Source organism: Rattus norvegicus, chromosome 11, assembly GCF_036323735.1.
Source record: "Rattus norvegicus strain BN/NHsdMcwi chromosome 11, GRCr8, whole genome shotgun sequence".
Classification (NCBI taxonomy): Eukaryota; Metazoa; Chordata; class Mammalia; order Rodentia; family Muridae; genus Rattus; species Rattus norvegicus.
This window is the reverse complement of record NC_086029.1, coordinates 92053176-92070530: the sequence shown is the minus strand read 5'-3', so window position 1 is coordinate 92070530 and position 17355 is coordinate 92053176. Positions and strand designations below refer to the sequence as shown.

General features: G+C 46.4%; 1 protein-coding gene across 6 annotated transcripts in view; it reads right to left on the bottom strand.

Moving 5' to 3' along the window:
• The window catches only part of Dgkg (diacylglycerol kinase, gamma), a 194759-nt gene that overhangs the window by 13185 nt on the left and 164219 nt on the right, over positions 1-17355 (bottom strand). For 5 of the 6 annotated variants that reach the window (XR_005490982.2, XM_006248538.5, NM_013126.2 and 2 more), the window contains one exon: positions 2196-2316. The exons of the other annotated variant lie outside the window; for it this stretch is intronic. Coding sequence is in view for 4 of the 5 variants with exons in the window: in XM_006248538.5 (XP_006248600.1) it covers positions 2196-2316 (121 nt within the window). In the remaining variant the exon portion in view is untranslated. The remainder of the gene's footprint in view (positions 1-2195; positions 2317-17355) is intronic. 6 annotated transcript variants of the gene reach the window in all.

Sequence of the window (17355 nt, the reverse complement as noted above, 5' to 3'; positions counted from 1 at the left end):
CAAGGGCATGTGAACAGTCAACACCCACTGGACAGGAAGCCCTTACCCGAGCTTGGCATATTTTGAAAATTACAAAATGAGAGGGGAAAGCACTATTTTGATACAATAAATCTCTGAGTATATTTCATAATAAAAGCAAGACATTTAATAATAAGAACAAAATAGGAGCAGAAAGGAGGCCTTTGTGTACTTATGGATAGGGAAGTATCTGAGGTGTGCTAGCGTCACAGGGCTAGCATCACAGGGCTAGCGTCACAGGGCTAGCATCACAGGGCTAGCGTCACAGGGCTAGCGTCACAGGGCTAGCATCACAGGGCTAGCATCACAGGGCTAGCATCACAGGGCTAGCGTCACAGGGCTAGCGTCACAGGGCTAGCATCACAGGGCTAGCATCACAGGGCTAGCGTCACAGGGCTAGCATCACAGGGCTAGCGTCACAGGGCTAGCGTCACAGGGCTAGCATCATAGGGCTAGCATCACAGGGCTAGCATTACAGGGCTAGCATCACAGGGCTAGCATCACAGGGCTAGCGTCACAGGGCTAGCATCACAGGGCTAGCGTCACAGGGCTAGCATTACAGGGCTAGCATCACAGGGCTAGCATCACAGGGCTAGCATCACAGGGCTAGCATCACAGGGCTAGCATCACAGGGCTAGCGTCACAGGGCTAGCGTCACAGGGCTAGCATCACAGGGCTTTTAGCTCACCCCTCTGTTTCCATCTGATAGTGGGTCTGTTGGCTGCTGGGGAAAGCCCCCTGGGTACCTAACCTTGGCCGCCAGGACACCATGTTCTCTATAATCTCTAAAAGCTAAGGCTGTGACACTCTATGGCCAAACTGGCCTCTATGGACAAACTGGCCCCGCCAGTTTTAGAATTCTGGACGAGGGCTGCGGATGTCAGTCTGGAAAACAAGGGTCCTGCCACAGCGATGACTCTGAGAGAACGGGGACCTGGTGTTGGGAATAGAAGAGACAGATAATCTAGAGATAGGAACTGACAGGGGGAATTGTGGAACAGACCCTCGGGGGGACCTCAGTAGAGATCTGGCTGAGGGATGAGAGAAGGACCAAGAACAGATTCTCCAACTGTGCTCTCACTGACACTTGCTCAGGGTTTCTGGGAGAAAAGATTCTTTAGTCAAATGCCTCCGGGAAACCCTTTACCCCAGTGTCCCATCTAGAAGATCCCCCAGGCAAACCAACAGATATGATCTGTATCAAGGGAGAGAAACAAAGGAACAACAACTTCTCAAACAGCCAGGTTAAGTAAACAGCTGAGAAAAGAAAATATGTAACTAGAGGAAACTAAAATTAGACACCCTCCCCCCCAGGACCCCACTCTGTCCAGAAATGCAGTGTCTGGCCAGGTCACCCATGTCCCAGAAGCCTGTTACCCTCTTGGTCAGTAAGAGAAGTTTGATGATGTTTATGGTTTAACATATGAATGTGGAGTCTATCATCGCACATACAGAAGAGCAGCCATGACCCCCCTGCCCGCATGCACTGAATATTTTAAAACTATAAAGAGTAAAGCACGAAGAATGGGACTTGGGGCCCTGGACTTTATATTATGCACTGTTTACCTCACCAGGTAATGTTTAGAGGCTAGGCTACGGTGGACCCTGTGGTTGATGATAGCATTCTATCCTGTTTAAGTAATGACAACACAACTCCTCCCCCGAGGCCAGGGGTCACCGCAGAAGAGGGGGCAGAATGATTGCAACGGCCAGAGGAACAGATGTGGAGATAGTGTCTCTTGGAAATCACAGAGGAGCTACACCCAAGACTTCAACAAGCAGGACACCAATGGGCATGCTGATGTGGATTGGGGGGGGTGAGAGTAGGGGGAAGCTCCTGGGGCATCAACCCTACACTAAGAACCACAGGCAACTAAGGAACTCTGAGGGCAGGAGACTTCCCCAGGGAAGAGCACACCGATTGCTTATCTGATACCAAACAGTTATCCCCGAAATCATAGGCATACACATAACCATGCGGGCTGAGCAGATATTTGGGGAACACACAACAACAACTAAAGAACATCATCAAAGTATTCTTTGTAACTGCTGCAAAGCTTCTTTTCCCAACTTGCCTTATCCTGAAACCCAAAGGTAGCTTTCTAGTTATTTTATGTGCCAGGATGTTCAAGGAGGTAGGGGAGACCCAGAAGAGGCTGGGAAACAAGGAGACTTACCTAATGGTGACAGAGGAGCACTGGGCTAGCCTCCTGCCTGCACTCTTCAGGCCGGTATAGATCTGTCCCATCTCCATGGCTCCCTCTAGACCCACCACTTCAAGAAGCTGGTCACTGAGGTCTGTGGAGTGAACGACAAAGATCATGCAGACTATCTCTCTTAGGATAGTCTGTCTAGAAGGTCTAGTCCATGGATGGCCAACCAAGGTCTATCTGCATCCTCTCATATCCCACCCAAGAGTGCCTTTATCTACTGAGTCAGACACTTTTATTAAAAAAAAAATCTGAAATGGATAGACCTTTCTGTGAGCAGACCCCAAGTTATAGCTGTTTAACAACAACAACAGCAACTAGAGCAGCTAGAGACATATTGAGTCTAGGATAAGAAGGAATGTCGAAGCATTTATAATTTACTATTCTTAATTTCAGAGCAACATTTTAGCTCTGCCAATGATGACTAATAAGTAACCTTGAATTTGGCCCTTACTTAGCTGCTGGTGAACCAACCTCCATGGACATCCTCCGGAAGTTTAACGGCCTCTTTCAGGTTACCCCAGGCATAAGCCAAGCAAAGGACTAGTATACTTTCCCTACCTCAGGCCATTGTAAATCACAGTAGAAAAGCAGGTAGAAAACCCCAAATCCTAGGCTCCGTGCTACCGGATAAATTGCCTACAGTGGTGGCAGTGGCTTTTGATTTCCAGCCTAGGAGGAGTGGTCCATTTTGCTTGGGGTTTCTGTCTCTGTTTTCCACTGTGAGAATGATAGCAGGGGTAATGTTGGGTACTGAGTTCAGTACTCACCCTAAAATGTTAACTGTTTGTATAGTTAGAGCAGAAGCAAAATTGAGATGAAGAATTTAAAGGAAACCCTAGTCCCTTTGCTAATGGAAGAAAAGTGCATTTTCTCAGATTGAGGCTAGCTACTATTATTCCATTCCTAGCCACAAGTGAAAAAGCTCTGTGAAGACTTTCTGTCCTCTAAAGATGTGCTGTTTATCATTAGTGAGGAAATACGTATCCTTTTGTTTAGAAGATGGGTGTTTAAAAACCATTCCATTGATGACTGTATACCTGATAAAGACAGCTAACCAAACCACTGGACTGACCATGAACATGTCAACCCCGAAGTCTAAATTGATGATCACTGACAGTTGTTAGCTGCCAAGGGACATACAAGCAGGATCATCTGTGAAAAGCCCACACTTTCCCCCTCTGCATCCATCCACACTCCATTCTCCTTAAGTTTACCTTTCTCCACATCCCTGAAAACACAGTCTCCCTTAAGCTCTCCATCTCATTTGGACGTGGGACAAGAAGCCCATAAAAGGGTAAGGTTTGTTTAAGACAATGCTCGAGGCTCTCTGAAGGGGTTGGGAGCTAATCAACAATGAATGTCTAAATCTCCAGTCACTTAATTAGCTCCCTTACCACAGAGGGTTGAATAATCATCCCAGAGCCGTAGCTTCTTGTGCTGGTCTAATAATGTCTATGAAAATGGCATAGGCTATGGAAGGTGTGGGAGGCAGGGTGGGAGGAAGCAAGAGAAGAAGATGCAGATGATGAGGGAGGAGGAGGGAGAGAAATGTAAGAGAGTCTTCTAGAGGTGGGAAGGCCAGGGGAGATGTGCTGTGATAGGAAAGGAGAAGGGAGGGGAGGGGTGGGGAGGGGAGGGGAGGAGAGAGGAGAAGAAACAAAACTTTTACAAGTTATTCTGCACAGTGGCAGAAACAGATGCCTTAAAAAATGTTGCATTTTATACCAGGCTTTGGTATCTGACAGAGCTCAATGGCTCAGTGTTTTGCCTCTTTGAAACATGCCCTGGTAACAAAATGTTCTAAGGAGCAGGGGACTTAATAGACTCAAGTGTTTCAGCTTTACAATGTCTTGGTCTTTTAACAAATTTTCCTGTTGAATGGCTTTAAAGTTGTTATCACTTCCCACACAGTACCTCACAGCCATCACTTCCCACACAGTACCTTGCTTCCTGGCTCTGGAAGAGCTGTAATGAAGGCTGATCTCACCAGCAGGAGTGGGCAGGTGGGGGAGGGGCTGGCACAGATGTGGACTGGGGAGACACTTGTAGGGGAGGGGGCTAGGGGCTTATTATATTGTTGTCATCTTACTTTTGAACATGTACTCTGCCTTCTCGGGTGTAACAAAGGTGGCTCCTGTCTGTCATCCTAGTCCTAAGCCAGACCCTGACCCCTGACTGCAGGACTGAGCTGCTCTTGGCCCTTTCTACCATTGCCTAATTATCTTTCTGTCAACTTTCTAGAAAGCCTACTGAGAAAGTCTTAAAGAAACCTACTCTACATTCTTTCCTTAAAGTAGCTAAGCATCAAGACCCTTCTTTTGTGTGATAACTATAAATAGCCCAAGGTTTTAGTTTTCTTTGTATCACACTTTAAAAAAAAAATCTGTCATCAACCAACTCTTCCTTTCTTTCTCCACCACAGAGATACTTATGTATACATTAAGTTTGGTACTAAGATGAAAGAGAACAGAATGTAAGGCAGTGTCTAGGTGCAAACAACAGTGAATGTTTAGATTCTGCATTTAGAACACAGAATCCAGAATTGGGACATCTGGTATACCAGGTGTCTGTTTTACCTTGGGTACCAATGATTCAGAGTGCGTTTGGCAATCGTGTCATGCTCATATTTTCTTTTATACTTTTCCACTCATTAATGTTTAAGATAGACTGTCTATGTACCTTAGTTAAGTAGGATTCATTCACTCATTCACATAATTGACTGAATTAGCAATAAAGTTCTAGGCATTGTGTTAGGAACCAGCAATACAAGTGTTCCATTGCTGAAGGAGTCTTGTTAGGAAGGAGAAACAAAAAAAGTGTGAAGAAAATGTCCAGATTGAACTGTGGGGTCAGGGATATGTGGGAAGCTGGTGCTGAGTGGGTAAGTTAAAGGAGATTGGTATTGGAAATACTTCAAAGATAGCTGAATGTCAAGCTGGTTTTCTGGGTTGGGAGGAGGAAGACAGGAGAATATACCAGGGACAGAGATGGTCATATATGGGGTTGGCAGGCACAGGACAAAGGGACAAAAGGGAAACAATTCTGTAAAGAGGATTATTATTTAGAGACTTGTGTCTAACACAAGGCACAAGTTTGTGTAGCCCACAAGCTAGGCCTTCAGCACTGCCCTTACAATTCCGTGATGACAAGGCTTTGTGCACAGTGTACTCCTAACATTTGCATTCTAGGAAAGGAGGAAGACATGGGGTTGGAAAATGGAGAGGGGAGAATGTGGGTACTAGGGGTAGGGTAGCAAGGACAACATTGGTTCCAACCTGTTCAGCCTCTGGCATTCAGTTTTATAAGTGCCTATCTGATCATGTCACTGCCAGACTCCTAGTCCTCAGTGGCATCAAGCGAACCACCGAGAGTTTGAGAAAAGGAGATGCAGTATATGTTCCTTCGCAATCAAGATGTTACAGGGAGAACAGGTTTTGAAAATAACTTGTCTAGTGCAGTAAGTCTGAACGTTTTACATTGCTTCTTCTGTTACTTTCTTGGGATTGTATGAGAAATCGTAGACAGAACTCAAGTCCATGAAAGCACGTGCAGTGTAGCAACACTTTTTTTTTTCTTTTTTTCGGAGCTGGGGACTGAACCCAGGGCCTTGCGCTTCCTAGGCAAGCGCTCTACCACTGAGCTAAATCCCCAACCCCGCAGTGTAGCAACACTTAAACACACACACACACACACACACACACACACACACACACACACCCTACTACCACATTCCTTCCTGCATGGGAACAGTCAAACAAAAAGTATGGTATCTACATGATGGAAAATTCCGCCTCCATTGAAATATTTACAAGGCAGGTATGGTAGCTCATGCTTATAATCCCAACACTGAGGAGGCTGAGGGAGGAAGTCAAGGCCAGCCTGGACTACAAAGTAGGATCCAAGCAAGCCTGGGCTACTATGTGAGACCTTATTTTAAAATGGCAACATGCATATTTACTCATCATAAATATGTCCATGTGATGATTATGATGTCAACCGATGAGTTTACTTAGGTAGCATGATCTCAACTAGTCGAGCCAATGCATATAAGGAAAAAAAAATCTCAGTTTTCTTTTTTTTTTTTTTTTTGGTTCTTTTTTTCGGAGCTGGGGACCGAACCCAGGGCCTTGCGCTTCCTAGGTAAGCGTTCTACCACTGAGCTAAATCCCCAGCCCCTTCAGTTTTCTTAATGATGGTGAAACCTGGATAATTAAATTAATGTCAATTCTCTTTCTTTTTATGCTTTTCTTTTTTTTTTTTTTTTTTGGCTTTCTATTTCTTTTAATCTGGTTTACCCTCTTAGTTCATTACAGGTTTAGATTAGAACCGAATGATAATGTGAGAAAATATTTTAGATAAAGGCTTTTTATGCTTTTCTAAGTGTTTCTTTAAATATATAGTTGTATTATAACCAAAAGGTAATATTTAAAAAACCCATTAACTGCTACTCATGGTAACAAATACCAAACATTAGTTCCAGAAGGTTCTCTGGGGTGTTCTGCTCTGCCTTTAGGTTGATTTATAGGGTCCTCAAGGTCTTTTGCACACAGTCAACCAGAGAAAGGATGGGGTCATATCCACTGCTGGCAGACTACAATTGCAGTTGCTGTAAAGCTGTTTCTGGGTTGAATGTGGAAAGAGATAAAGGGGTGACAAGAAAGGAGGCAAAGAAGAGACTTGGTAAGTTAGAGTAGAGGTGCTGTGAGACACTGGAGTAAAATGTGGGTGGGTGCTGTGGGCGGAACTGGTCAGTGGCCGATTACCTGTGGTCTGAGGAATGGGCAGCTGAAGAATAACTAAGAAAAATTAAAAGAGAGTGTGGCTAGGTCAGCGGTTGCCAAACTTTGCTGTATGTTAGCCTTACCTGGAGGACTGTGTGCCTTCTATCACAGTTAAAATGCATGGGCATGTGAACCAGGAATCACATTTATTCTGGAACAGTCCTCAGTGACTCCAAAGTGCTATCCAGTTAGCTAAGCTGCTACTGCCACTGGGCAGTGCTTCCAGAGTGTAATCTTCTCTACTTGGGAATTTGTAAGAAATGCAAATCCTTGGGCCCCACCTCAGAGCTGTGAAATCAGACATCCTGGAGGTTGAGCCTAGCAGACTGTGTTCTAACAAGCCCTCTGGAAGATTCCTAGACACATTCAAGTTTGAGAAGTTGAGCCTGGGGTAATGAAAGTGCCCACAGGAGTTCAGGAGAAGAATAGAAGCAAGTTTCTTCCTGACTGCTTTGATCTACAACTTTCTCAGATGAAAATTAGGGATGGTAATGTTCTCCCAAAGTGTGTGAAAGTACCCAGCTGAGAGCTGCTCACCCCAAGTGTGTGAAATGCCTGACTGAGAGCTGGTGCTACAGTTACTGTTCCACTCTCTCTCCTCCCTACAACTCCTAAGCGTTTACCTGTCTGGCTTCTTAGCCCTGTTCAGAGTCCTCAAACCACAACATGAGACCTCAGTATAATCAGACTGTGCTCCCCACTGCCTCTTAGCCTCCAAGCAGAGGCCAGAAACCAAGATTCGCTTTGAACAAGGACAGCATCCCACTCTGTCTTTTGTGCCTCTACTCTCCTTCCCATCTTTTATCTCAACACCATTTTGCTTTTCTTTACTTAGTCCTAACAATTGTCAGGAGGAGGGGCCAAAACTCAACAACAACAACAACAACAAAAGCCGGCACAACCCTGGTATCTCAGGGCATACAACTTCCAGAGCCAGTAGCTCTAGAAGCCAGAGGGACCACACCCATATCTAAAGTCAAGGTGCCAGCAAGGTTGGCTTTCTTTGAGGCCTTTCCTTGGCTTACAGGCCACACAGATATACTTCTGTGTACACACGTCCCTGTTACCTCCATGGCTCCAAAATTTATATCATATAAAGACAGCAATGAGATTAGATCACAGCTCATCTTAACCACACCCTGAAAGACTCTGTTTCTTTAATATAAACCCATGCATGTTTGAGGTTCCTTGGAAAGTAAAAACCATAACTACCGACAACCCAAATATAGCACTTGTAGGTATATACACCCAAAGGAGGCTATGTCATCATGCTACAGAGAGTTAAGGCACACCCATGGCCTCAGGGCCTCTTCACTATAGCTAAGAAATGAGACCAGTCTAGATGTCTATCAACAGACAAATGATAAAGAAAACATGGTTCATATACACGATGCAATTTATTTAGCTTTACATATGAATGAAATTCCATTTGCAAGAGAATGGGTGAAAGGAAGCCATTTTGTTAAGGCAAATAGGCAGACATAGGAAGACAAATCACACATGCTTCTCATCCACATGGACTCCAGGTTTATGTGTGTGTGTGTGTGTGTGTGTGTATGTGTGTGTGTGTGTGTGTGTGTGTGTGTTCACACATAGGTCATGAATGTAGAAAGGAGAGGAAGAGATACTAAAGAGGGAAGGGAAGGAAAAAAGTAATAATTACACATGACATAGAAGAAGGAAGGGGACAATTTCAGGCCAGCAAGAAGGGACAGGGTGATAGGAGAGGAGACAAACAAGGTCTATTAATATATATACCCACTTTACAAAACAAAACAAAACAAAAAAGAACCTGCATCAAATTTTAGTTACATTCTTAGGTAGCACAATTTAGAGCTTCAACTTTGGAACTTAGAAGATGGTCTTTTGTGCCCGTGAGAGGGGTGGTAATAAAACACGCCTTGACATATTGAGTGGATACAAAGGTATTCTATAAACAGCAATGTCCCTTGTCCCTGTGCTCCAAAGAAGCCAGTGTGTGCGGGAAGGTACATGGGTCCTTCTTACCTCTGCAAAAAGGAAAGCCTAGCTCTGCCTAGCAGCAGGACCTTCGGTGGAAACTGTCAGGCTTTCCCACAGACTCGACCACTGAGGCTGAGGCGGGCATTACCTTGTGCTCCTCGCTTGCCTCCACATCTCCATAGAGACAGAGATGGTCTGTGTGCTCTTGGCAGCTCAATGCTAAAGCTGGGCACTGAGCTCACCTGTGCCCCAACAGGATCGAGTACCGATGCAGTACAGCTCCTGGCAAAGGCATTTCAAAGCAAGTGTACAAGTACGGCAGCCTGAAAGGTAGGGCTCGACCTGGAGAACGCCATGGTGAGTAACACTGCTGTTCTCAGCCCTATGCAGAACACGAGTGCCACATTCTTGGGTCTGACTCCTGTTACTCACTCGCTTCTCCTGGGGACTTTGAGTACACCCTCTGGAAGGTAGACATGACATTCTCCTGGCAGAGCAGCGAGTGCTCTGTACGAATCCTATCTCATTGGAAGGAAGCCCTCAGGAAGCAGTGCTGTCACTGTGATTTTATGTTTCCTTAGAAAGGATTTGCTCAGATCTTGGCAAGAGATGTATACCCGTGTCTGTTTTCTTTATGCTAAAAAGGGCCTAAAATGGACCCTCAGGTATCTAGACTACAGCTGCAGTGTCTTGTGTGTGCACATGCATGAGAGAGAGAGAGAGAGAGAGAGACAGAGACAGAGACACAGACACAGAGACAGACAGGGAGAGACAGACAGGGAGAGACAGAGTAAACAAGCAATCTGCCTTACTTTCTCTTGTTCCTGGGGCTCTACAAGCATAAAGACATAGACTTGCCATCCATTCCTGGAGTGAACCCCTTCTTTTGTGCCATGTGCCTGTCACATTAGTGCCTAGATTTCAAGTCTCACACCTGTCAAGCTTCATCAAGGCACAAAGGTAGCCAGAAGGCAACAAGTCAGTTTTGAGCTTGGCTGAGGCAAGAAAAGGGTAGGAAGGAGAAGCTAGGCTCAGAGAAGAAAGAAATGGCTGTCAGGGAGGGAAAGTGCTGGTCTGACAGGTGGGAGATGGGATATTGTCTGGGTTGGGCTCTGCCTAGTGGCATGACCATAGGTAAATCACTTTCCATGTCTTAGTTTCTCTCAATTAGGGTGATGTGCCCTATCCCTAAGCATGTTTGACCTCTCCTTCCAACTTGAAGGTCGGTTTTTGCCTAGTCAAAAGCGGAGAGGCCTTGGCCTGTCACCACCATGCAGAAGACAAGCACTGCCAATGCAAGGGAAATCGTGGAAATAAGGCTGCACATGGCTGCACATGGGGCCTGCCTGTGGAAGGAGCAGGGAGGAAAAATGGCTCCCTTCATTCTGTGGCTGTGCCTTAGGGGTTAGCCAGGGCTTGGAGACAGGTGCTGCCCGGAAGAAGGAGGGCTTTTAAGCCTCTGTGTTTTAGAAGGTGGGTGCTTTAGACAGAAAGGAACCATGTATCGGCAGAAGTGGGGAAGACCAGGGAAGGGGGGATTTCTCAGGAAGAAAGGAAGTCCTGGGAAAAATTTCAAGATCTGGCATCACCAAGCTGCTAAGGTGAGGCTGGGCAGGAAGCAACCATCCTTCCATCTTGGATATCGTGAGGTGTGTGGTCTGTGGCAGTGTGTCATAGCTGAAGAAAATGGACCAAGGCAGGAACACTACAGGAAGCTAAAATGAGATGACGAATGGAAAATATTTTTAGCATATTTTAGCATATATATAACTAGATGCTTAACAAATGGTGGGTGAATCGACCTAACGTGGGGGGAAATCGGAGTTGGCAGTGCGCTGAGAGAAGTATAGGTCTCTGCTTGCGGTCTCCATCTTGCCGACAGAAGCATCTGCTCAGGGAGAGGCTGGGATGGAGAGGCGACAGGCAGTGAAGGCTGAGCTTGTGCATTGGAAGGAGCAGGAACTGGGGTCGTCTGTGGGGAGGACTCACCTGTGTGGTAGCCTTCTTTGTGTACTCACCACTACTCTTGGCTCTGCCTGTTATCTTTGTAGCCACTGTCTCCCAAATCAAGGCCTTACAGTTGCAACCCCACATTCTGTCTTAGCTCAGGTTCTCCTCATCTCGTTCTCCTGGTCGGAGTCTAGGACCAGCACACACATGTCCTATCTTGTTTGTCTATCCCCTCTCTAGGTCCCTCACCTGCATAGTACTGAACCTAAGGATCAGGTTTTGAAGAAGAAACCTTCTCTTTCTTGTGTTTTACACGTTTGTGGTACCCACAACTCTGAGACTCCATGGTGCTTGCCTGTTATGCTAATATTGACATGGTTGCTAGGTTACCTCTAGACCCATCCTAGGCAAAACGCCATGCTGGTGGAATTGTGGATAGAGGGCTGGACCACACTGTCTTTTTATTGCAGCCTCTGCAGTGACTGGACCTCTGTAAGTACGTGAAGCCAGGTGTGAGTCCAGCTTGATTATTCATTGTTGATGTGGTTTCAGCCTAGTGTTTTTTTTTTGTTTTTTTGTTTTTTTTTTTTTTTTTGGTTCTTTTTTTCGGAGCTGGGGACCGAAGCCTTGCGCTTCCTAGGCAAGCGCTCTACCACTGAGATAAATCCCCAACCCCCAGCCTAGTGTTTTAACCCTACCGAGCCTCGGCTTCCTCAGACATGAAATTAAGTAGTAAAATATACGACCTTTCGTCTCCTCAATGGGTCTTCACTAAATGGCAAACTAGTTGTTTATGATTTAACACTCAAGGCTGAGAGCTCATGAAAGTAATCCTAGCATTCAGAGAATCCTGGGCCAGCCTGGGCTATACAGTAAGACAAACGAACAAAACGCCCAAGAAGCTCAAATACCGCTGTGGATTAAATGTTTGTGTCTGCCCCCCACTTCCCAATTCAAATGTTGAAGTCTCAACATCGATTTGACAGCAGAGGTAACCTTTCTTTCTTTCCTTTTTTTTAAAGAGGTATAATGAGAGGAACTTTGCGAATGAATGACGGTGTAGCAAGAAGTTTCCATCTACAGACCAGGATGCGGCTCTCCCCACAAACTGTCTGGCATCTTGATGTTGATATAACTTCCAAGCCTCCAGAAGTATGAGAACAAGTTTTTGCTGTTTAATTCACTCAGCCTGTGGTCTTCTAGTACAGCAGCCCCAACTGACTAAGACATACCCATCCTTGCACAAACTGACCAAGAACTCTCAGCAACAGTATCTGGGCACGTGGCCAGCAGGGTGCTTTGCTGTGGGGTGGATCTCAGGAAGCCACCCCCCCCCCCAAATTGAATGACTTAAAAGCTGCAGCAGACAGCAGGGACGGGTTTGGAAACCAAAATGGCTCGAGCCATAGAAAATGCAACAGTTGAGACAAAACAACAAGGTGTTTGGCTCTATCTGAGAGCCTGGACTCTTGGCATCTCCATGTTAGAGGGGACGTTTGCCTGGCCTATCTTGTTTGGAGCAGCAGACCTCTGGAGGCAGGGATGAAGCTAGAGAGCTCAGCTCCAGCATGACGCCATGACAGCAGGTTTCCCTCTGCAGATGGTAAGCCGCCTCTCCTGGCACATTTCCATCTCACCAGCCCCTCCTAGGTTTCAGGAGATGGGGGTGGGAGGAGACCCAGCTGGAATCCTCTCTGCTCCAAAGTCAGCTAAGGAAGAAGGCCTGGTTACTTCCCTTTGGATTTCCAGCAGATTTGACTGGATCAGGGGCCAACCCAAAGCGATAGGGCTGGAGTTCAGGAAGGTTCTTTGACGTGTGTAGAAAGAACTCCATGTTTGGAATGCTAGAACTTGGACTCTAGTTCCAGACACACCAACTGAGCCATGTAACTTCCCAACACCTCATTCTTCTAGTATATAAAACTTCATCATGGCTTTTTGGGGGGCAGGGGCCAGGCCAACCAGCAGAGTCCTTCACATTCATCAGTGGAGAGGGTGCCGGGAATGCAGACTCAGTTCCAGCATGTCTGTGTGGGACAGTCTGCACTGCACTGAAGTGATGCCCATCCTCTTGGACCATTGAGGCTCCAGAGTGCAGACTAGCTAGCCATGGCGTGAAGGCCAAATGCAGCCTGCTATTTGTTTTTGTTAATAAAGTTTTATTGGAACTCAGACCCACACGCACATTCAGTTATTCTCTAGGGCTACTTCTACGGCTAAGTGAACTGAGTTGGGAAGTTGCATTGGAGACTCTGGCACACAAAGCCTAGTTACGTGTCTTAATATAGAAGATATTTTCTGCCCCCTAGGAGACTGAGGAGGAGTGAAGATTGTTCTCTGTGGACTAGAAGACCTATATTTCAATCCAAGTTTGACCAAGGGCAAGCCGCTCCACCTTGCTGTTTCTTTCTCATCGAGAGGATAAAATAGTCACTAAAACTTTAAGAGACCTACGATTCCAGACTTTCAGTACTACGTAGAAAAGCCTATTTCTACTGAAGCCGGCATCTACGAACCACATTATTCAGCCTTCATCTGGGGTGGTGCTGGCCTTACCTGTGGAATACAGAAGGGCAACTTCTGCTAGTCACTGTGAGTTTCCATATACCACAGTTGCTTCCTGACAGTCAGTTGGGAATAGAGAGGAGCTTAGAGGGGGAGATCAGAGGCAGGCTTTCCTAAGCTGTAATACAAACTGTCACCAGCAGAGATGTCCTGGGACCCTGAGTACCCGCATCGTTCACAACAATTCCATTTTCCTGACAGCCAACTTAAAAACAGCCCCCTAGCTCACCCTGATTCCATGTGTCCCCGCTCATTTGCCCAACCAGTACTCAGAGGCCCATCTGAGGCCTCAGAGACTCTGCCAGGCACAGGGACTATGACATCTGGGCTCCCTAGAGAGCTCCCATTCTGGTAAGGGAGATGCCCAGTAAAGAAGGACTCACAAGAGAGCCCTACTAAGTAGCTTTAAGGGGGGAATGCAGGATTCTGGATATCTGTCTTGGGAAACAGGTAAGACACTAACAAGGCAGGGAACATGTGTTTGTAGAGAGGAGAAGGAGATGGGTAGAAGGGAGAGATAATGACTAGTTTGGGGCTTGTTGATGCTGGCGTGGGCTGCTGAAAGACTGAATGGCAGAGCTGTGATTTCCTGTGCACAGCAAAGTAAAGGCTTTCGGTAGGCCTGCAAACATTTAACAAGATGACACATGTTGCCATGGAAAATTTCCAGTGCCGGGAAGAGTCCCACTGCACACACCTAGAACTCCCGAGGCCCTTCAGGGCTTGCATGCCTCCTTCTGTGCCAGCAACCCACAGGAGAGATCTTTATGCTGGTTCGTTTTTGTCAACTAGACACACACTAGCGTCACCTGGGAAGAGAGAAGAACCTCGGCTGAGGAATTTCCTTCATTAGACTGGGCCATTGGCAATGCCTGCCGGGCGTTTTCTTGATTAATGATGGATGTGAAGGGACCGTTATGATGGTGCCCCACCTGGCTCTGGCAAGTGGTTGTGGGTTTTATAAGGCAAGCTGAACCATTCCATGGTTCCTGCCTCTAGGTTCCAGCTTCACTTGGGATGGACTGTAACCTGTCGGTCAAATGAACCCTTTCCTCCCTAAGTTGGTTTTTGGTCAGCTTTCTATCATAGATACAGAAAGTAAGAACTGTACCCCCATTAAATGTGTAATCTTTAGGCTCATTAGGGAAAGCCTTGGCTAGCTCTGAACCTATGAGGCCCTACCCGGTTATGTCTTTATATAAAACTGGAAAGAAAGCTACGAGAAACTATGAACCTGTGCTCACCGTTATTTTTGAGTCTCAACTTAGCTGTAGTTTCCCAGTTGGGAGTATGAACCTTTGAGATGGCTAAAGGGTATCTGTGTCCTGGCTTTAGGACCCATGAGGCACCATGCTCAGGTGAGCAAACCCTCTATACTTGCAGAGTGGTAGAGACAAGAGAGCAGAGGGGTCCTGGGATCTTGCATGCTATGGTTTGCTTCCCTTTCCCAGAGAGAGCCTCTGAATCTGGGAGAGCAGAATGATTCGCATGGGCAGGGCGAGTCATCAGGCTCAAGCACCTGACTAACTAGGCCTCGGTGTACCTATGTTAGTCACATGACTGGCTAGCTGGCCTCATCCGGACCTGGGAACCGTGGACTCTTCTTAGCACTTATCACAGTTCCTATGTCTTTTTGTGGGTTTAATCTTATTGAAGCCATGCTGTTCAGTCCCCTTTGTGGCTGGGGAAAATCTTTACTTCCCATCATGCTCTAGGGCCTGATGGTGTAGGTACATTTGCATGTATGGTGGGCGATCTGACAGAAAGCCTATCTGTAATGTTGTAAGAACGACTCAAAACTCTCTACCAGAAATGTCTGACCCTTGTTCTGTTTACCAAGAATGGCAGAAATTATTATCTGGTGAGAGTCTAGAGAGATTCTTGGTTTAAAACTTTCTAGAACACTCTATTTGTGGCTCAAGGGGGACTGATAGAGAAATCATGTGTGAGATGGCCAGAGGGTCCAGTGGGGGTAACTGATCCCAGGCTAGAGAGAGTGTGTCGGAAGTCTCTCGTTTATATCTTGGGCTGGTGCCAGAGGAAATGGCAGACGTCCAAGGATTCTGCTTTCTAACCTCACTGGCTCACCCGTATTTCTGCTTCACTTGGCGACCAGACCCCTGTCCTTCCCCCTGCATCCCTAGATGACAGTCTGCTCCTCCTATGCCTGCAGCAACAGCCAGGTGCACTTTAAGCATAGCCCCAACAGTAACCCAAGAAGTTTTGGGTGTCAGAGCCAAGGGTGATTTAAAGGGAATCTTGGCCAAAATTCTGAAGGAGAAGTGAAGAGAAAGGTTCTAAACTGTCCCTTTCACATTACTTAACACCAAGTGGCGATTATGGTGACTGTTAACCAAGGCCTCATCAAACCCTGGGTGCAGCTATATGCCCACAAGGATGATGTAATTCAGCTCTCACCACAGTCCCAGGGGAAGGAGCTCATCACTGCTCTGTTTGGAGAGGTGCTGAAATGGAGGCCTGGGGAGGGTCACTAGGGGCACATGGTGGTGGTGACAAGGCCTGAGTTGTTTTTAATTCTCCTTTGGGGTATCCCTCCACCTCACACAGACTCTTGGCTACAAGTTCTCCAAGTTGCATCTGGACGACTTATTTAAAGATGGTTAGCACATCTCACTGCTCAGATGAAGTTCAAAAGTCCCCATGCTCACACATCACACTTTCTAAGACTTTTCTCTCATCAGTTTCACTTGATGCCCGATCTAGTCCCGTAGAATCCATATCTGCTGTGCCTACTGAAGGAAGGATTCCTTCCTCTCTCTCCTTATAGAAACCCTTTCTGTAGAACATCCTACTCCCTCCTGGGTAGTAGGCTGTGAAAAAGACAGAAAGGTTGTCAGAACACTGTCTAAGAACGGAGTCGTGTGAGAATCCTGATCGTGTGTGAGAACACTCCAGGACAACCAGAGTCTTGTGACGGATTTGCCAAAACACAGTTGTTCTTGAAATGTGTTTCCGTGTTCTTGGGCAGGTGTAGCAGATAGGAGTGAGTTGACCCCAGCTGTTGTTGCTTATGTGCCTCTACGGGAAAACGTGCTTTTATTACCACGTGTAGCTTGTCCTCATGATGGCATACAGCCTGAACTCCTGAGCACTTTACTTAACCTTCAGGGTACAAATTGTCTGAGGCTCTGAATAAAGTTGGCTATTTCAGACTTCAGTCCGCCTCGTGTTTTAGGTCTCACTCTCCCAGGCTCACGCCAACTGGAGCAGTAAAGAAGGGGTCACTGGGGAACATATGTCCCCCTTACTTTCCAGGACAGACAAGGAAAGAGATCAGGGTGAGGAGCCCACGATTCAGGGCAACCTACAACCAGTGTTCTGGTGGGACCAAGGGAGAGCTCAGTGCCCAGGGAATTCAGAGCCGATCTCCCTGTTGGGGGCTCCAGAGAGAAGGAGTCATTATCACGGAAGAGCGGTGTTACCAAGTAGATGGGGTCCTCTCCTTCCCTTGGACTATATCTACATGTCACCCATGCTGTGACAGCCTGGCTTACACAACAGGCACAGGAGTCTCTTCAGCACATTTTCTAGATGGATAGCATCCTCCAGGGGCTGATTTGGAATCATGGACAGGAGTCTCGGTTCTGATGCTACTTCTGGATATAAACTGATTAGTCTCCCCCTCCCCAATTATGAAGCAGGTATATTTAGTACATACTCATAGGTTTTTGGATCTATTAGTTCACATAAAATCACTTGCAAGCTACAATAGAGTGTTAAAAAAAAATTCTGAGGGGTTGGGGATTTAGCTCAGTGGTAGAGCGCTTACCTAGGAAGTGCAAGGCCCTGGGTTCGGTCCCCAGCTCCGAAAAAAAAAAAGAACCAAAAAAAAAAAAAATTCTGAG